Here is a 21234-nt window from a genome sequence, read left to right on the forward strand (position 1 = left end):
GGAAAAACCAATGATTCTGTAACCCAAGATGTAGCCCCAGTTCGCGCACACTTTACGCATGCGCAGCACTCACAGCCCCTGCCTAGTGCTCGGGCGCCCTCTGGTGTCCCTTCGACCGTGCGCAGCCGCAGCAGCCTGCGGCGGGACAGCAAGACCGGAAGTGCCGCGTCTTCCCCTCACCCTCCCCTTCCGTCTAACTTCCGCCTACCCCGCCCGGGCCGCCGGACCGGAAGCGCCGCGCTCGAGCCCCAACCTCCTCGTCTAGCTTGAAACCCGGGGCCCGCCAGGATGCCGGTAGGGGGGCCAATTCGCGGTGTGGGGGGATGACGAGAGCTAGAGGGGTAGCGGCGAGAAATCGTGCGTGAACTGAGAGAAGCGGGCCGAGGAGGGCAGAGAAGAAGCGGAGCCTGAGAAGGCGAGAAGCGAGGAAAGGGGGCCGGTAGCTGTAGGATTGGGTCGGCCCGGGGGTGTCGGCCAGGAGGGGACGGGGCCGCGGCAGAGTGGGCCAGAGACCCTGAGCGTGCAGAGGAGGCTGCCGGCCCCTCTCGCCCCCTTAGCTCCAGTGCCGACCCCATCTCTCGCTCTTTCTGTACTCCTCGACTCCGTCAGGATCCCCAAAGATTCACTAGAGCCGAGAAGCCAAGGGCTGTGCTTTTTATTTTTCATTTCTCAAGTCTAGGGTCCGGCTTCTCCCCCCCCCCCCCCCCCGCCCGCAGGCCCACTTCCTCCTCAGCCCCAGGGCCCTCCCGCTGCTTGTCACTGTCAGACTCCACTTCCCGGACTCCTCCTCTGTCGCCCGGGCACTGGTGGCCACCCTTATGTGCTGGGCGTAGGGCCGCCAGAGCAGACGCAAATGTCTGTTTCTGTTTTCATATGCATCAGAGTAGGAGTAAAATTGATTGTAGTCTGGTTGTCCTTTATTTCTGACAGCCAGTCTGGTGGGGTGAATTTATCGCCATCATGGTCTCCATTTTGCAGATGAGCAAAAGGAGGTTCAATAATGCTATTACTCACACAAAAAACATTACCGAGCACCTGCTGCATGCCAAGAACTGTTACAGCAGCGAATAAGGCTAACAAATCCCTACACTCAAGGAGTTTACCTTCTAAAGGGGAGAGAGACAAACATGTAAATGTAAATAAAGAAAAAAAAAGATAGTTTTAAAGATTTTTTTTGAGAGAGAGAAAGTGCGAGCAGGCTGGGGGGGGGGAGCAGAGGGAGAGGGACAAGCAGACTCTGACGCTGAGTGCAGAGCCTGGAGCCCCCTGAGGGGCTCTATCCCGCCACCCTGAGATCGTGACCTGAGCCTAAATCAAGAGTCTGTGGCTTAACCGACTGAGCCACCCGGGCACCCCTAAGATAGTTTTAGGTAGTGACAAATGCCATGAAGTTTTGTGACAAAAAGGAGCAAGCCATAGTTAGAAATACTTAATGCATCCCGTTGGTACCATTCCACTCCTGACGTGTGCCAGACAGGCCCTGAGCTACACACTGTGTGTATATTATCCCATTTAATCCTCACAGTGACCCTGGAAAGTAGATACTTACTGTTCCCATTTTGCAGAGGAGGAAATTGAGGCTCAGAATAGTATAGTAACTTACCCAAGGTTGAAGTACTAGAGGTAAAGCCAGATTTTAAGCTAGGACTTTAAAGTCCTGTGCTCATTCCTGGACTTCCCTATGATTACTTATTTAATATCTGCCTCTTCCATTAAGCTTGAAGTTTCTTCAAGGGCAGAGAGCGTGCTGGCCTTGCATACCATTTTATCACCATGTCTTGCACAGAGAAAGTGCTTGATAATCATTTGGTGGGTGAATGAATATGTGAATATATGCGTACGAATATATGAATGAAACACAGGTATGCTTCTTGTGTTACTAAAAGCCAAACATCTTGTAAAAAGCAGAACTAGGAATCAGCATACAAATTGCTCTCATAATAAGTGTGATTTCCTCTGCTCCTTTAACTCACACCTACCCACTGAGGACAGTAGATAACTCTTCATTTTATAAATTTGGAAACAGGCTAAGAGAAGAAAAGTGATGTCTTGGTCAAACACACCAGGAAGTGGCAGAACTGAAAAGCCAGTGCTTGGGTTCTGGTTTAATTATAGCTGGGGGGGGGGGGGGTCCACCCCTGATTTGTATAATGTCTGCCTATTTTTATAGCATAAATACTCCCACCGGTTACCAATGTGATGTCGTTGAACATGGAATTGGAAGATGTGCAGTAGCACACACATTACATAGTATTTCTGCCACAAAGATACAAAAGCTATAAATAACCTTAAGATCATAGGCAATAGTAAAATAATTTTTTAAAATAAGAGTAATGAATTTTGAGTATTTATTACCTTTGTTTTTTATATAATTTTTTTAGTTGCAAATTTATGTAATTTAATTTTTAGTAATGGCTGTGTTTAACAACAGCTTGCCTCAAAATTTGTAAAAATTCCTCAAAATTCAGGCGTGCCTGGCTGGCTCAGTCAGAAAAGCATGCAACTCTTGATCTCAGGGTTGTGAGTTCAAGCCCCACGTGGGGTGTAGAGATTACTTAAATAAATAAAAATTTTTAAAATTGCTCAAGGGGTGCCTGGGTGGCTCAGTCGATTAGGTGTCTGCCTTCAGCTCCAGTCATGATTTCGGGGTCCTGGGATCGAGCCCCACATTGGGCTCCCTGTTTGGTGAAGATCCTGCTTCACAGTCTCCCTCTGCTGCTCCCCCACCTGCTTGTGCTCTCTCACTCTCACTCTCTCTCAAATAAATAAAGTCTTAAAAAAAATTAAAATAAAATACATAAAAATTCAAAAATTGCTCAAAATTTAACATTCAATTTTCATGAGCAGGTAAGAGCGAGCTTCAGCATATCGCTGCTACCATCCCTTTTCCTCCTCTCCTAGTTAGTCTTGGGTGGGTTCCTCTTTTATCCTCTGGAGAAATGTTACTTGTCTTCCCTGCTGACATTTGCTCTCTTTATCTCCATATTCGTACCTGGCTTGCCACTACAGGCTTACCACTCTTCTCTCATGGACCCTGACACCAAACTCATTGGAAACATGGCACTGTTGCCCATCAGAAGTCAGTTCAAAGGACCTGCCCCTAGAGAGAGTAAGTTGAAACTTCTTTCCATTATTTTCAGATTTTAGTAGGAAACATCTAGCAACTCTCTGACATTATCAAATCAGCAAATTCTTAGCTCAGTCCTTTGTCTCAGACTGCTCTTGTATTTTCTGTTTGCTTGGTAGATAGCATTCTAGACCTTTCAAGATCATGAGCATATGTTATATCTAGTAAGAAAGTGTATTATTGCTGCTGAGTTATGGATATTTTGTTGAGAGGGAAGAGGAAATATGCTTAATTCTTGACACTGTTCTGTCGTCACTCTCAGATCTTACAAAGGGATCTAATGCTGTTACTTCTATAGAATACCGTGTCCCCATCCTTTTTCTGTCGTAAGACTGGTGGAAAAAAACAAAACATTTTGACCCCTTCCCTCATCTGTATCTACTTCCTTTATTCATTCTTCAAGATCTTCATTTTCAGCAGTACCCCTATCTTAAATCTTAAGTGTCCTATATAACATTATACATTCTTTCTCTTGCTTTTCTTTTCCTTTTTTTTTTTTAAGATTTTATTTTATTTATTTGACAGAGATAGAGACAGGCAGCGAGAGAGGGAACATAAGCAGGGGGAGTGGGAGAGGAAGAAGCAGGCTCACAGCAGAGGAGCCTGATGTGGGGCTCGATCCCAGAACACCGGGATCACGCCCTGAGCCGAAGGCAGACGCTTAACGACTGCGCCACCCAGGCGCCCCTCTCTTGCTTAATTTTGTATCTTTGCTTTCTTTTTTGATACTCACTTTCTCTTTTTTCGAACCATTTCTTACTGTTTAGAAAGCCCCATTCTTTTTAGTCTCTTCTGACACATTCTGAGATGTTCTGCCAGCAGTATAATTTGTATTAAATTAGACATCATTTCCCTGCACCCAGAAAGCATTTGCACTGAGTTCCATTCAAGGTTTTTAAGACTGTGGTTTTTATTGCCAATTTTGTACTGACCCCATCTTCATTCCTTTACCAGACTATTTGACGTGACCTCTTTTTAATTTTGTTTTTAACATCAGTTGAAAGCTCAGTAAATTAAATAAATTTGGTGAGTCACCACAGTTTTTGCTTGATTCCAAGATGAAGGAAAAGGAACAGATGGGGACCAAAAAAAAAAAAAAGACCAAAGAAGAAAAATAATCTAAAAGAATTACAGTGCAAAAAAATAAAAAATCAATGTTGGCCCAGATTTTTTGAGAAGAACCTTTCTCAGATCTTTACAGAATACCATGTAGCATATCGGAAGATACAGTTGACCAAGGATGGAGTCTATCTAATTACCACCTTTGCAACAATTCATGGGCCCTTGAGGGAGAACAGGACCCTAAGAAACCAGATCTTCATGGTTTCTGTAGACAGGGAATGACCTGTTACTCTTTCCCAGGGAACAGGATTAGAACTAAACTGGAATCATAAAGGAGTACAAGCCTATGCTGTGAGCTAAATAACTGTTAGCATTAATCAAATTCATTTATTTACATTCACAGACACCTTTTTAACACCTTTATGTGCCAAACACCCTTCTAGGTTCCAAAGATTATAGCCTACCCCTCACCCCGACAATGTTACATTTAGAAGAACTAGCTGGGTTTGTAGACATTGAATCCTCTGAGGACACTTCCTTTCTGCAGATAAGAAAATTGCAAGAACAGGAGTCTAGAGTTAGAATTCTGTTGAAATTCTTTAGCAGGGGAACAAGCAGGGTTAAAGACAGCTGAATCACAGAGTACTAAACCTCCAGGATTACTTTGCATTTCTGCTGTGTGAGAGGAATAGCAGTCATGGACAAGAAATATAAATAACTCGGGGGAGGGGGGGGGGACTGTCTCTGCGTTGCTGCAACCGCCTGCCGGATATCAAGACCCTGGGATTTTGACCTTTTTAAAATAAGAAAAGGGAAACAAAAAACTCCCGAAGAAATTGTATAATAAGATCTGTCTTTGTCACAGCAGTATTTCTGGCTTTTCTCAGTCTCTAGCCACCTAGAACAGCTTGTACCAAGTATATTTTAAGTCACAGTTTTCATAAAAAGAGACGTATGTGTGAACCCAGTGTGTTCCTAAATGACAATTGAGATCTTTTCCCCCGAAATTGCAGTATGGTAATTCATATAAAATTACATTGAATACTTTTTATTTTTAAACAGCATTTTATCAAAGTTAGTCTGTCTCAGTCTATTTTTATAAATGTGTTGAGAGATGTCTGAAATGATGTTCACCAAATGTTAATAGTAGTTATTTTTAGGTAGTGAGATTTAAGGTGAGAATAAAATATTTTTCTGTACTGATTAATTTGTTTCTAATGAGTATATTTTTTTATAAAAACAATATAGCTATCAGACTAAACCATGTGCTTATTTTTCTAGAAATTGTTTCTAAAGACCTTACGTTTCAGTGGCCTCATTTTATTTTACTCAACTCCAAGACTTTTGACCATGGAACTGGCGTTTTTTCTCTATAGCTTCGTTAAATATTATTTTTACATTTAGCTAATGTTCTCTGCCTTTCCCCCCTTGTGTCCTGTTTAGCAAAAGATACAGATATTGTGGATGAAGCCATCTATTACTTCAAGGCCAATGTCTTCTTCAAAAACTATGAAATTAAGGTAAAGTATAGAGCTTTTAATATTTAATTTAGTTTTCTGATGGGGATAATAATCTACCTGGCGATCAGGGTTGTTCTGAGAAGTAAATAAAATTGAATGAGTTTGTATAACCTTAAAAACTCAGAATAGGGCTTAATATTAGATGCTGTATCAATATTAGTTTCTTACTTTTCCTCCAAAGTCTGTACCAGAGGTCAGCAAACTATAGCCTGAGGGCCAAATCTGGCCCACTGCCTCTTTTTCTAAATAAAGTTTTATTGGAACACAGCCACATTCATTTTTTAATATATTCTCTATAGCTGCTTTCATGCCACAGCAGCTGGGTTGAACAGTTGTGACAAAGACTATTTGGCCCACAAAACCTAAAATATTTAATGTTTGGTCTTTTATAGAGGAAGTTTGCCAACCCATGATCTAGACATTTTTTATTCATTCAACATTAATAAAGCACCTACTATGCACCAGTCCAAAACCAAAAATTCTACATTGTAGCTGTGTTATTTTTATATACTTTTGTGTCCTGGACCTGAGATGGAGAAATAAAGTTCAGTGATCCTGACCCTTCCCTCAACTACCCTTTTTTCTTTTCTGCTCTTAGTTCTTGTGAGGAATGAGGTCAAAAGGAAGTTTAGAAAGTGTGTGGCAGAAAAGGAGAGGGGAAGTGGAAAAAAGAACTTTTCTGAGTTCTTCCTATGAGCAAGGTACAAGAATGTCAACAACTTTTCTTGATAATATTCTAGAATATGGAACTTCATCCTCTCCTTGCCAAACTTTGACCTTGTGGAGTCAAACAGGGTGTGAAATTTTTGTTTGCAGGCTCTTGGTCTACAAGTTGTAGTCTAAACATCCTATGATATTCACAGTGTTTTTTGTATTTAATGCTTGGTCTAAGTGTGATGTTTGTAGTAGGTGTAAATAAATATAATTCTGCCACATTTCGTTCTCTTCTGAATGTCATATGCTCTTAAAAATAGGGGCAGGTGTAGTTTGTTTGTTTTTTTAACTGTAAATCTGTGTAAAATCTGACCTGAAGTACATGCCACTTCTGCTCAACATCCAGTCTTCACATTTTCCTTTTGGTTAGATCAAGAGGTGGGCTCTTAGAGCTCTTCAAGAACAAGACACACGTGAAATAGTTGTTTCCTGCTTTAGAGTCGGGAATGCTTTTGTTCTCGGCAGAGATCCTGAAGTGAAAGGGTTTTAACAGTTAGCCGGCCATATGGTGCACCTCAGGTTCTCCGGGCGGCTCTGTTGAACTCTCCTTCCTACACGGAGAGGGGGGCTGTTGGCACAGCTCCCTGGGACCCAGAGGCAGGGTAGCCGAGGTGAACAGGAGCAGCCCCACAGCTCAGGATGGCAGGAGGTGGCTCCCTCCCCCAGAGCGGACAGAAGTTGGCTGGGGAGGACTGCATGTGGTGAGTGGGAACTGTTGATGCTGTAGGAACTATGCCTGAGCAGTTTTCAGGTGATACTCAAGAGACAAAGCTTGAATTCATTTATTGCATGTGATAGTTATGTTTTGATCAGGACTGTTTTTAACTTCTGTTCCTCCCTCCCTGACCCCCCCACCCCACGCCCCTGCAGAATGAAGCTGATAGAACCTTGATATATATAACTCTCTACATTTCTGAGTGTCTAAAGAAACTCCAGAAGGTAATTAAACTGGGATGATTGTCTCTCAGAAAAACACAGTACTAATACATGTTCACTCTCCTAGCTGTTTGGACTCGTTGAGACTTTAAGGACAAGTAGACAATACTTCCTCCCACTTAGAGCATGGACCTAAGAGAAAAATCTGAATGTGGATTCTAAACTTGTAGTTTAGTCGACTAATGAGAAGATATGGGGCTGGCGTTTTAAGGCTTTGCATGTATTTTCCCAAGACAGAAATCTTAACCCCAGGTTAAGAACCTCTGAGCCAAGGATATAACTCAAGGGTTCGTGAGCTTGAGTGGGAAAAGACTACGTCTCTCTTTTCACTACCTTGTAACTGAGATTTAGCATTTACTTTAGTTATTAATGTAGGCAACAACCCACAGTAGCATTAGCCATACCTGTGACTTTTTCTCCATTAGAAATCACAGCATTTTCCTTTTTTTTTTTTTTTAAGATTTTATTTATTCATTTGACAGAGAGAGAGAGAGAGAAAGAGTGGGAGCACAAGCAGGGGGAGTGGGAGAGGGAGAAGCAGCCTCGCTGCTTGCAGGGAACCCGATCTGCGGCTGGATCCCAGGACCCTGGGTCACGACCTAAGCCGAAGGCAGACGCTTAATTTACTGAGCTACCCAGGTTCCCCCACAGCATTTTCATATTACATTTAGAGTTGAAGATATTTGAAAATTTTATTTTCATGCCTTACTACTTCAAATTTTGGTTCTTAGGCCCATTGCCTGGATCTTGTCATTTTGTGCATTAATAAAGAAGCACATGTATGAGTGTGTCATAAATATGGCTTTTTAATATTGTAATTATTGTGTTTGATTATAATTGATTTCTTTTGTAATTTTGTGTATTTTATTGTATTCATTTAAAACATTATTCTGGGGATGCCTGGGTGGCTCAGTCAGTTAAGCATCTGCCTTCGGCTCAGATCATGATCCCAGCGTCCTGGGATCGAGCCCCACATCAGGCTCCTTGGCAGGGAGCCTGCTTCTCCCTCTGTCTGCCGCTCCCTCTGCTTACACTCGCTTACTCTCTCTGACAAATAAATGAATAAAATTTTTAAAATAAATAAATAAAACAAATAAATGAATAAAACATTATTCTGAGGCGTCCACAGCCTTCCCTGGATTGCAGAAGGGTACCCAAAAACATTAGTAATCCCAAGCATATCTACTTAGACTAAAAAAATTACAAATTGGATGTTGTTATCCTTTTCTCTGTAAAGTGCGTGTGTGTAATTTTTTTTTAGTGCAATTCCAAAAGCCAAGGCGAAAAAGAAATGTACACGCTGGGAATCACTAATTTTCCCATTCCTGGAGAGCCTGGTTTTCCACTTAATGCAATTTATGCCAAACCTGCAAACAAACAGGAAGATGGTAAGAACAGGGTTTCTACCTCCCTCTCTATGGCACAAGATTTCCTCCATTTGGCTTTTTACCCCCGTCCTTTCCTTGTCTTGATTGGTGTACAGGTTGAGAGTGGAATTATTAGCATGGATGTTATCTTACCAGTCACTCTCACAAAAGATTCTTGGCAACAAATATAACACATAGAGAATCTTTTGAACCAAAATAGTTATAAAACCATTGGGGCTGTCATTTCTGTTGCTTCCTCCTGTTTGAATGTGCAGAAGTGTATCACCCACATCATTGTACAGACCAGCGACCAGCACAGGAGGGAGGTGTTCTCAGGGTTCTTTTATTGTTCTGCCTGCTCCTTATTTTAGAGGTGATGAGGGCCTACTTACAGCAGCTGAGACAAGAGACTGGACTGAGACTTTGTGAGAAAGTTTTTGACCCTCAGAATGATAAACCTAGCAAGGTAAGATCCTCTTCTTTACCTATTTAGTTCATAAATAACCTTTTATCATGTAGCTACCATTAAACAAACTAAGGTTTTCTATGGCGAGAATACTTCCAGTTTCTGCATTGCAGTGTTGCTTAACTCCGAGTATGTGCCTAGTACACAGTAGGGATTCAGTGAGTCACGCTGCATAATGAATTGCAGGTAATAAACAGTTTTATTTGCATGCTCTTATGTTAGGGCATTGTAAACCCATAGGGGAGATTTTTTGTGTGAGATATCTTGACCGTATTACATTTTTTTTGGTCATAATTTTGACTGATGTGATAAAAACAAACAAACACCACTTTTTACATGTGTTTTCAAGAAGTTTATAACATAAGGGATGACAGGCCAAAATTAAATTTTGTTGTTATATAAATTCCTACCCTGACCTTACCTTGAACTTGCATTGTGATTTGACCACCACTGTTCATTCTGTTTTATCCCCTCTTGTTAGTGGTGGACTTGCTTTGTGAAGAGACAGTTCATGAACAAGAGTCTTTCAGGACCTGGACAGTGAAAGGAGCCTGGGCAGACACTTTCTAAGCTGTGGGCAGCATTTTACAGCAAGATGTACACAGTTCTTTGCCTTTATTTGATAAAGTTTTATACAGAAGAGAGAAGAGATCATGTCTTCACTTGAAGAGCTCTTTATCAAGAATTTGGGTGGGGGAGGGAAGAATGGGTTGTCAGAGGGTGATTTGAAATTTTCTGCAGTATTAAGCTGGTGCTTAATAAGAATAAGTAAGAATAAAGAAATTTCTAACATTCCATGTCAAAAAACTTTATTGCTTATCTTTGACATTCACTTAAAGTTTTTAGAGATAATATTCACCCTTTTAAAGTGTACAATACTGGGGTACCTGGGTGGCTCAGTCGGTCGAGCATCTGACTTTTTTTCTTTTTTCTTTTTTAAAGATTTTATTTATTTATTTGGCAGAGAGAGAGACAGCCAGCGAGAGTGGGAACACAAGCAGGGGGAGTGGGAGAGGAAGAAGCAGGCTCCCAGCAGAGCAAGGAGCCTGATGTGGGGCTCGACCCCAGGACCCTGGGATCACGCCCTGAGCTGAAGGCAGATGCTTAGCGACTGAGCCACCTAGGTGCCCTCTGACTCTTGATCTCAACTCAGGTCTTGATCTCAGGATCGTGAGTTCAAGCCCCTCATTGGGCTCCATGCTGGGTGTGGAGCCTACCTAAATAAATAAATAAAGAACAAAGTATACAATTCAGTGGCAATCACCACCCCATTCTTTTCCTCTCCCGACCACCCCCACCTCCATCAGCCCCAGCGACCTCTGATCTACTTTCTGTCTCTATGGATTTGCCTCTTGTGGACATTTCCCATAATGGGATCATATAACATGTGGCCTTTTGTGTCTGGTCTCTTTCACTTAGAATAATGTTTTCAAGGTTCATCCATGTTACTGACATTAATAGTTCTCCATTCCTTTCCTTTTTTCTTTTTCTTTATTGTGGTTAAAACATACATAACATTACCATTTTAACCATTTTTAAGTGTGTAGTTCGCTGGTATTAATTACATTCACAGTGCTGTGCAGCCATCAGCACTATGCATTTCCAAAACTTTCTCAGTACCCCAAACAGAAACTAACCATTCAACACTGGTGACTATAACCCCCAGCCCCTGGTAATCTCTACTTTCAATCTCTGAATTTGCCTATTATGACACCTCATATAAATGCAATCCAACATTTGTCCGTTCATATCTGGCTTCTTTTACTTAGCATAATGTCTTCAGGATTCATCCATGTTTCAGCCTGTACCAATACTTCATTCCTTTCTGTGGCTGAATAATATTCCATTGTATAACCAGTGTGTATATGTGTGTGTGTGTGCATATATATGTATCCCGTACATGTATATATCCCATTTTGTTTATCCATGCATCAGTTTATGGACATCTGGGTGGTTTCTACTTTTGGGCTGTTATGAACAATGTTGCCAGGGACATTGCTGTACAAATTTTTGTGTGTACATATGTGTTTCCATTTCTCTTGGTTCTGTACCTACCAGTGGAATCCCTGAATCATACCGTAACACTTAACTTTTTTCTTTCCCCAAAGATTTTATTTGTTTATTAGAGAGAAAGAGCACAGCAAGGGGAGGGGCAGAGGGAGAGGGAGAAGCGGACTCCTCACTGAGCAGGCAGCCCAATGAAGGGCTCCATCCCAGGAGACCTGAGGCGAAGGCAGATGCTTAACCGTCTGAGCCACCCAGGCGCCCCTGTGTTTAACTTTCTGAAGAACTGGCAAATTTTTCCCACAGTGGCTGCACCATCTTACATTTCTTCTTTTTTTTTTTTTTTTTAAAGATTTTATTTATTTGACAGAGACAGCCAGCGAGAGAGGGAACACAAGCAGGGGTAGTGGGAGAGGAAGAAGCAAGCTCCCAGCGGAGGAGCCCGATGTGGGGCTCGATCCCAGAACGCCGGGATCACGCCCTGAGCTGAAGGCAGACGCTTAACGACTGTGCCACCCAGGCGCCCCATTTTACATTTCTAACAGCAAGCAATACGGGTTCTAATTTCTCCATGTCCTCACCAACAGTTGTAACTTAGAGCTATCTGGGTGGGCACAAAGCAGTATCTCATTGTGGTTTTGATTTGTACTCCTCTAACTATGTTGAGTATCTTTTCATGTGGATATTGGCCATTTGTATATTTTCTTTGGGGAAATGTTTATTCAAATTATTTGACCTTTTTTTTACTTGAATTATTTATCTTTTGTTGAGTTGTGGGAGTTCTTTATATGTCTTCTGAATACTAGGCCCTTATCAGATACACGAATTGCAGAAATTTTCCCCCATTTATGTAAGGTTTTTTCACTTTCTTCTGTCCTTTAAAACACAGAGGTTTTTTGTTTGTTTTTAAAGATTTCATTTATTTATTTGAGAGAGAGAGCACAGGCGGAGAGGAGGGGCAGAGAGAGAAGGAAAAGGAGAACCAGACTCCACCATGAGCAGGGAACCTGAGGCGGGGCCTGATCCCAGGACGCCAAGATCATGATGGGAGCTGAAGGCAGATGCCCAACTGACTGAGCCACCCAGGTGCCCCAGCACAGAGGTTTTTAATTTTGGTGAATTATCATTTGTCTCCTTTTAATTTGGTCACTTGTGCTTTTGGTGTTATGTTTAAAAAACCATCGTGTGGGCATCTTGGGGCCCTGGGATCGAGCCCCACATCAGGCTCCCTGCTCAGGGGGAGACTGCTTCTCCCTCTCCCACTCCCCTTGCTTGTGTTCCCTCTCTTGCTATCAAATGAATAGATGAAATCTTTTTAAAAAATTAATTAAAAAAATAAAAAACCATCATGTATCCAAAGCATCAATTGACACCTAAGTATTTATTTCCTAAGTGTTTTATACTTTCACCTCTTACATTTGGGTTTTTTGATCCATTTTGAGTTACCTTTTATATATGATGTGAGGTAGAGGTCCAGCTTTATTCTTTTGGGCACAGCTATCCATTCTTTGCAGTACCATTTGTTGAAAAGACTATCCTTTCTCTTTTGAATTGAATCGGCTCCCTTGTCAAAATCCAGGTGACCATAAATGTGTGGGTTTCTTTCTGGACTCTATTGTCTGTCCTTATGTGACATTCACTTTTATATTTGGCCAGTTCTTAGCATTTAAGAGGTTTTCATTATTTGACTGACAGAGTAGCTATTATGTAAGTTGTTCCAAATACTTACGGGACCATGTTTCCTGGTATGTTAAGGTTATAAATTAGATAATTCAGAAAGTGCCTTGAGTCCTTTAGATACAAAGTTACTGCACTGTCATCTCTGTCAAACCTATATGTGTTTGGCTTTTATTTTAAGAGGCAGTTGTTTCTGTATCTACATTGGGATTATATTTGGCCCCAAGCACAATTTGCAGTGCGTTGGGGGTCTTGTTTTTCTTTTGTTTCTGGAAATAGTCCCTGAATGGGGCAGCCATTTAAAGATGTCATGGGAGGGGCGCCTGGGCGGCTCAGTCAGTTAAGCGTCTGCCTTTGGCTCAGGTCATGTTCCCAGGGTCCTGGTTTGAGCCCCATATGGGGCTCCCTGCTCAGTGGGAAGTCTGCTTCTCCCTCTCGCTCTGCCCTGCTCCTGCTCTCTCTTGCTGGCTCTCTCTCAAATAAATAAATAAAATCTTTAAAAAAATAAATAAAAACTTAAAAAAAAAATAAAGATGTCATTGGAGATCCAGGCTCCTCCAATTAATCTCCTTGCTCTACCTTCCTTAACATGCCGCATGTCGAGCGTCTCTGGATGCTCCGGCTCCTCTGGGCTCGGCAGGAGGACATGGGGAGAGTGCGAGGACTGAAGGGCACACCAGCTGAGTGCCACCTTAACCATCCTTCCCAGAAAACCTGTTCAGCAACTTGCACTGTGTCTCCTTTTCCTCTAGCTACAAAGGAGTCTGGAAAGAAGAAAATTTTAGCAGAGCGCATTGCTACCCTTATTATTTGTGTTGTGCTACTAAGGACAAAGGGAAGGTCATACAGAAGCAGAACTAAGTTTCAGATCGTATTAAAACTGGAGCTTGATGGTGTTACTTGATGTAGAATAGAGTTGACCCTAAACAACATGGGTTTGAACTCCTTGGGGCCACTTACATGCAGATTTTTTACAAGTACAATACGGTAAATGTTATTTTCTCTTCCTTGTGATTTTCTTTAAAACATTTTATTTTCTCTAGCTTACTTTATTACAAGAATATAGTATAAAAGACATACACAAAATACATCTTAATTGACTGTTTATGGTATCGGTAAGGTTTCCAGTCCACAGTAGGCTATGAGTAGTTCAGTTTTTCGGGAGTCAAAAGTTATACAGATTTTTGACTGGGGAGTAGGGGTCAGTGCCCCTAACCCCCATGTTGTTCAAGGGTCAACTGTATTTCCATTTTGGTTTTATGGCTTACTATATAATTGTAATGCATGAGTTAAATCTACTTGAACCATCTTGTTCACTGAAGAACTGAGTTACGGACTAAGTACCAATTTCACATACCCAGGACTATGGGTATGTAAAAACATACTCCACAGACGCATGAAAGCTCAGTCTTAAAGCCAAAAGAGTGTTTTTATTGCGTCGTGTTTTTGTTTTATAATTAAAATTGTTATCTAAAGTCAGATTCTAGGGGCACCTGCATGGCTCAGTGGTTAAGCATCTGCCTTCGGCTCAGGTCATGATTCCAAGGTCCTGGGATCAAGCCCCACATTGGGCTCCCCTGCTCAGCAGGGGAGTCTGCTTCTCCCTCTCCCTCTGTCCCTGCTCTTGTTCTCACTCTCTCGCTCACTCTCTCTCTCTCAAATAAATAAAATCTTAAATAAGATCAGATTCTGTGTGTTTGGGTTTAAACTTCTATTACAAACTCAGACACATGTCAGAAAGAAAAGAAAGAAAGCCACAGTGATTCATATCAAGATTATTCATATCAAGGTTTATTTATAACAGATGAGTTTTTGTTTGTTTGGGTTTTTTGGTTTTTTTGTTTTTTTATTGTGGAAGGCTTGTGATAGCAACTGCTCACTCTGATGCCTGTTCCATTAGTGTTGGCAGGGGAATTGCAGACAATAAGAGCTAAAACCTGGCTTCTAAAGCCTTTCCATTGGTGCTATATTGTAGTAGGAGTTGTTGTTGTTGTTGTTTTTTTTTAATGCACCTGAGAGAATAGTCTCCAAAGAATCCAGAATAAATTATACATGAAGTGTAGCATGGTGAGTTATAAAATACAGCTTTCATCAAAAGGCAAAGCCAGCATGAAAAGAAGTTTGTTACACAGTATGCATGGCTCTTTAGGGAAGGCAATTTTGTAATAATTATATTTTTTTGTTTCTTTTTAAAATTGTATCAGAGTTTTAGATTCTTTGTGATCCAGCAACTCAACTTCGAGCATTGTTGAATGCTGAAACACACACACACACACACACACACACACACCTGGAGTCATCTTTTCATAGAGAATTGGTTAAATTGTGGTACCTCCATAAAATGAAATATGCAGCCATTAAAAATAATAAAAGATTCTATCTATCCTGTCATGGGAAGATATCTTGGTATACTTCGTTGAGTCAAAAAAAAAAAAAGAGGAAAGTATTATAATGTGATTCCATCTTTATTGATTTAATTGTATGTACTCCAGGAAATGCTATGGGAAAACATACACCAAACCGTTAACAGTGATTATCTTGGGGCAGAAGCAAAATTACAAAGACCTGCCCCTTCCAAGTCATACATACTATAATTCAGTCACATATGTGTCACCTTAATAACCAGGGTGGGGACTACTTTTTAAAAAAAGATTGATAAAAAATGAAATATTAGAAAAAATTAACAGCCAAAAACAGGCTAAGGACAACAGTCACCTTGTCTTTTCTTAAGCATCCGGTTTACATTTATCATTTTAGTATGCTACTAATTACTATCATGAGTAGAAAGATTACATGAGAATACTTGAACAAGATTTATGAGAATTATTTTTTTTTTGCATTTTCCTTTTCTCCAAAATTATCAGTGCTGAAGACCTTAATGAGTTCAGGGCTATGTCCAGAAAGGGATGTGATACTATTACACCAAAAGCCATTTGGTTTGTTTCTCCCTTCACTTTGTTTATAGAAATTTGGAAGAGCATTCCATTAGCAGAGTATAATTTTAGGGCTACATCTGTTCTGTGTTGATTTTGAGGTAAATCATCAGTCATGATTTCCCTCTTTGCTTTTTACACTGCAGCTTCAATTTACAGGTAATCTGGCAGTGTGTTAAACACTTTACATTTTAAAATCCTGTTTAACCCTTGCAAGAACCGTTGTGGCAGATACAAGTACTCTCCCCTTTTCCAGGTGAAGAAGCTGAAGTGTACAGAAATTCAATTACTTGACCAAACTCACACACCTGAAAGTTGGCAATAATGGCCATTAAACCCAAGTCCTTTTGAACCCAGGGCTGTCCCTCTTGGCCATTATAAGGTGGTTACTATGCTACACTGCAACTTTTAGTAATGCATTCTGGCAACAAGATCGGGAGACTGCTGTATCCCTTCGGCTGTGCCCGCTACTGAAAGTATGTACAAGAAATGTAAATATGAACTCTCCTCTCCAAGACCTTAACCATCTGATGAGAAATGTGTATAACAAGATGGAACCAAGAAACACAGAGATTGGCAAGACTGCCTAGCCCTAGAGGCTCAGAGAAAGAACAGGCTGTTATTGCTAAGGTCAGTTGGAGAAGATTTCATGTAGACGCAAGCCTCCTGTGAAGGAAACCTTCGGGTGAAGAATATGGTAGGGAAGCAGCTGTCTCGCATTTTTGAGAGCCAGGGTCAAGCTTAGACCTTTAACCTTTATTCTATTAGCAAGACAACAGGACAGATTCTCCACACCAGGGCACCATTTTGCTTTTATCTACCACCATGAGAACCATTTGCCTGAGCAACCATCACTTTTCCTACTCTTGTTTCCTTTCCAAACCATTCCACGGTTTCTGCACTTGACTCTCAGGTGCTCTTATTTTTTTATTTTATTTTATTTTATTTATTTATTTATTTATTTATTTATTTATTTATTTATTTATTTTTGAGGGAGAATGTTGATCTATTTTTCAACTCTCAGCCCCTCTCAAGCGCTTTTTTAAAAAGATTGATTGATTTGACAGAGAGAGAGAGAGCGCGAGCTCGGGTGGGGGCAGGGGGGCAAAGGGAGAGGGAGAGAAGAGAGTCCCAAGCCTGGAACTCGACGCAGGGCTCGATCTCATGACCCTGAGATCATGATCAGAGTGGAAAACAAAAGACTTGGAGGCTTAACTGACTGTACTACCCAGGTGCCCCTCAAGTGCTTTTTCAAAAACAGTTTTATTGAAATATAATTTAAATTTCATATAATTCACCCACTTGAAATACACAATTCAATGGTTTTTACCATGTTACATTAATTTTTATATATAACATAAAATCTTCCATTTTAGCCATTGTTAGAGAGTCATTTGGGGGCACCTGGGTGGCTCAGACGCTTAAGTGTCTGCCTTTGGCTCAGGTCATGATCCCAGAGTCCTGGGATCGAGCCCCAGGTCGGGCTCCCTGCTCCTCAGAGAGCCTGCTTCTCCCTCTCCCTCCACCTGCCACTCCCCCTGCTTGTGCTCCCTCTCCCTGTGAAATAAATAAAAATCTTAAAAAAAAAAAAGAGTGTAGTTTGGTGGCATTAATTACACTAATAATGTACAACCATCCCCACTATTTCCAAAACCCTGTACCCATTAAACAATAACTCCCTGTTCCCCTTCCTCTCAACCCCTGGTAACCTCTTATCTACTTTCTGTCTCTGAATTTGGTTATTGTAGATATTTCATACAAGGGGAATCATACAATATTTGTCCTTTTATGTCTGGGTTCTTTTACTTATCTTGATGATTTAGGGGTTCATCTGTATTGTAACATGTATCAGAACTCAATCTCTTTATGGCTGAATAATAATTCATTGTATGGATGGACCACATTTTGTTTACCCATTCATCTGTTGGTGAGTTGTCTCTACCTTTTCGCCATTATGAATAAAGCTGTAATGAACATCAGTGTGTAGGTTTCTCTTCAAGTTCCTGTTTCTTAGGGTGCTTTAAAAAAAAAACACCCGTTTGCCATTTCATCACATGTCCCCTTAAAACTTCTCTCTAAGCCATTATCTGACTGTCTTATATTGCTATTGAAGCTCTTTTACATGGCCATGGGCCATGCCTATCATCACTATGCTCCAATGCCTACAAAGGTGAGGTGCATACAGTAGGCACTCAAATATATATTGAATGAATGAAGCTTTTTGAGAGCCAATACTGACTGCTTCTCACATAGTAAATACCATAAATATTCATTGAATTGTTACGTTTAGATTTTCAAGCAGAGTGGCGAGAGGATAAAATCAGGATTTTTATAAGATTGAGTTAGTTACATTATACTAGATGGATTGGAGGGTGGGAATATGGGAGAGAGAGAGATACCAGGGAGTAAGAAGCTTTATTAATGGTTCCGATGTAAGGTTTTAGCGGGTGTTACTGGGAATGCAAGAATAAGGGGAGATTTGAGGGACATTCTAAAAGAGGATTTGACTACCTTGAATTTAGCAGCTAAAGGTTAGGTTGAAGTTTTGAGTCTAGTTGACTTGAAGAATAGCAGTGCCTTTCATGAAAATAGGTTGAGTGACAATATAATTTGTCATCCAAACTCTTGGGTGTAAAAGAGCACGCTATGGTTAATTCTTTTGGGAAAGGGGACATAAACTGGGATTGTCCCGAGGACTTGGGCTTGGAGTCCTTTGGAAGGGACGTGGGAGATGAGTTTAATACTGAGCACACTGAGTTTGAGGGGGCAGCTGATGGCCTGGGTGAAATCCAGCAGCAAGTGCAAATATATGTGAAAGATCAGGAATAGAAACAAAGACTTCTAGTGGAATTGGGAAATAGAATCTGATCCCTGAGACAAATCAGCAGTTATGAATCAGGAAGATGGAAGGAATTAGCAGAGAATCAGTCTAAGGTTAGTCAGAATGAAACGTTGATCAATAAAGCATAGGAGTCATAGGTGTTTCTTGGAGGGGGTTGCTAATAGTATTAAAATCTACAGAAAACTTTATTTTATGGCAGTTGAACACTGACTGGGGCAAGCTTTCTTGAGTTTGCATTTGTGTTTGAATGAGTTAGTTGTTCTAGCCTTACTTATCTGACCATTTTGTAAATAAAATGGACACCTTAGAACCTCAGAATATTCCCTTGCCAGCCACTTTTACTGAAAAGGGGAGGGGCGCCTGGGTGGCACAGTGGTTAAGCGTCTGCCTTCGGCTCAGGGCATGATCCCGGCGTGATGGGCGGCGTTATGGGATCGAGTCCCACATCAGGCTCCTCCACTGGGAGCCTGCTTCTTCCTCTCCCACTCCCCCTGCTTGTGTTCCCTCTCTCGCTGGCTGTCTCTATCTCTGTCGAATAAATGAATAAAATCCTTAAAAAAAAAAATCCAAAAAAAAAAAAAAAAAAGAAAGAAAGAAAAGGGGAAAACGTCCTTTGGAAAGATGGCCCTAAGTATTCCCTCCAAATTCTTTGACCTGAAGTTACTTTTCCACTTGAAAGGAAGGCTGTCACTGCCAGGAGACACTTTAAGGGATGTTAAGTAATGTTTCCCTTAGAGCAATTTACAAGTGTTGTGTTTTTCCCCTTGTACAAAAGACAGATCTAAGAAAAATGTCTAATGCAGCTGGGAAAGATTTTCATTCTTAGGAGGCTGCTGAACATTTGGAAATGAACTTAAGCGGAGCAGAACATTTGCATTTATAAATTGTCCCTCTAATGTATTTGATTCAACACTCCACAGTATCCGTGGTATCCACATCATTCAGTATGTAAGTGGCTTATTTAAATGTTCAGGGCCAGCTGTATAACTGTTCACATCAACCCACCCCAGAGCCTCAGTTTCCTCACCAATAAAATGGAGGTTAAAAGTGAGATGACTTCTAAAGTCCCCTCCAGTTCCAAAATTATCATTTTAGAAGATGATTCCATAAGAGGAGGCCTGGTCCCCTTGGGTATATCTCCCGAGTGTCCCAAGTGAGTTTAACATTGTACATGTCCTTTAGATAATATTAAAATCAGTACGATCTAACTCTTTTTTTAAAAAGAGCGCACACAAGGGGGGGGGGCAGAAGGAGAGGGAGAGACTGCACCATTCAGGTGCCCCAGTATGATCTGACTTTTCTTAGGTTGATGGAACTTGATCATGAATCTATCTTACTTTGGGTTGATTTTATTTTATTTTTATTTTTTTTTTAAAGATTTTATTTATTTATTCGACAGAGATAGACAGCCAGCGAGAGAGGGAACACAAGCAGGGGGAGTGGGAGAGGAAGAAGCAGGCTCATAGCAGAGGAGCCTGATGTGGGGCTCGATCCCAGAACGCCGGGATCACTCCCTGAGCCGAAGGCAAACGCTTAACGACAGCCACCCAAGCGCCCCTGAAGCCAGTTATGTTTTAAGAAATTGTTGTGTTTAAGGAATTGTACCAGATTGTTAGACCATTGGCATCTTACAATTGGCCATAGTAAAAAAGTATCTACACCATGAAAATTGGCAAAAGCTACAAGTTATGGCTTCCACCTCACCGGTTACTAAACGTTTACCTGTTTATCAACAGCTCAGTCTTCAAACCTCTTTTCTAACTGCACTCATCCTCTTAATGATCTTATCCAGTTTCATGGGTTTAAACACCAGCTTCATTCTTCAAGAAATAAAATGCAAGGGGGAAAAAGAAAGAGAGGAGGAGGGCTGCCTGGGTGGCTCAGTCGGTTATACGTCTGCCTTCAGCTCAAGTCATGATTTCAGGGTCCTGGGATTGAGCCCCACATCAGGCTCCCTGCTCAGCAGGGAGTCTGCTTCTCCCTCTGCCTGCCACTCCCCCAACTCGTGCTCTCTTTCTCTCTCTAGAATAAATGACTAATATCTTTAAAAAAGAGAGAGAGGAGGAACTTAGAATTTAAGAGACACACAACCACTTGCAAGAATTGATCTTTCTTAGATCCAGATAGGAAAAAACCAACAGTAAAACAATTAACCAACCTAAAATGGAGGCAGAAATTATGTAATTTTTTCTGTCTGTCTTCTTTCATCTTGCATGATTTTATTTTTAGCATAATATTTTTGAGATTCATCCATGTTGTTACTAGTAGTTTGTTCTTTTTATTTTTAATATTTTTCTGAATAGGATCACACTGTACGGATATACCACATTTAGTTTACATAGTCATCAGTTGGTGAACATCTGAATTTTCTCCACTTCTTAGCAATTATTAGATGTGGTTTTAATTATGAAATATTTCGAGTGTAGAGAAGAGTATAACAGCAGGCATTTATATAGTGCTTGCTGTGTGCTAGCCATTGTTCTAAGCATGTTAGACACAGTGGTGTACCTAGCTTGTTTGACACCCAGAACAGGTCAATTTTTACATCCTCTCCACTTCTTTCTTCTTTTGTTTGGTAAACTTTTT

General features: G+C 41.0%; 1 protein-coding gene across 2 annotated transcripts; it reads left to right on the forward strand.

Annotated features, from left to right (window-relative positions):
- Window positions 1-191: 191 nt before the first annotated feature.
- On the forward strand, window positions 192-9999 carry ARPC3 (actin related protein 2/3 complex subunit 3). Of its 2 annotated transcripts, XM_026514874.4 has the most exons (7): window positions 192-294; window positions 3010-3109; window positions 5633-5709; window positions 7294-7362; window positions 8621-8747; window positions 9098-9192; window positions 9674-9999. In XM_026514874.4, exons 1-7 carry the CDS (start codon window positions 289-291, stop codon window positions 9734-9736), a joined length of 537 nt encoding a protein of 178 aa, XP_026370659.1. In that variant the 5' UTR covers window positions 192-288; the 3' UTR covers window positions 9737-9999. The 2 variants fall into 2 exon arrangements, with proteins under 2 accessions (XP_026370659.1, XP_057162040.1); XM_057306057.1 differs by lacking the exon at window positions 7294-7362.
- The last annotated feature ends 11235 nt before the right edge of the window (window positions 10000-21234 follow it).

Source organism: Ursus arctos, unplaced genomic scaffold (genome assembly GCF_023065955.2).
Source record: "Ursus arctos isolate Adak ecotype North America unplaced genomic scaffold, UrsArc2.0 scaffold_34, whole genome shotgun sequence".
NCBI classification, from domain to species: Eukaryota; Metazoa; Chordata; class Mammalia; order Carnivora; family Ursidae; genus Ursus; species Ursus arctos.

Excerpts from the sequence above, each read along its gene's own strand:
- ARPC3 (XM_026514874.4), top strand. Across the intron at positions 8,748-9,097 it reads TGCAAACAAACAGGAAGATG|AGGTGATGAGGGCCTACTTA; the intron begins GTAAGAACAGGG and ends TCCTTATTTTAG. Across the intron at positions 9,193-9,673 it reads AGAATGATAAACCTAGCAAG|TGGTGGACTTGCTTTGTGAA; the intron begins GTAAGATCCTCT and ends CCCTCTTGTTAG.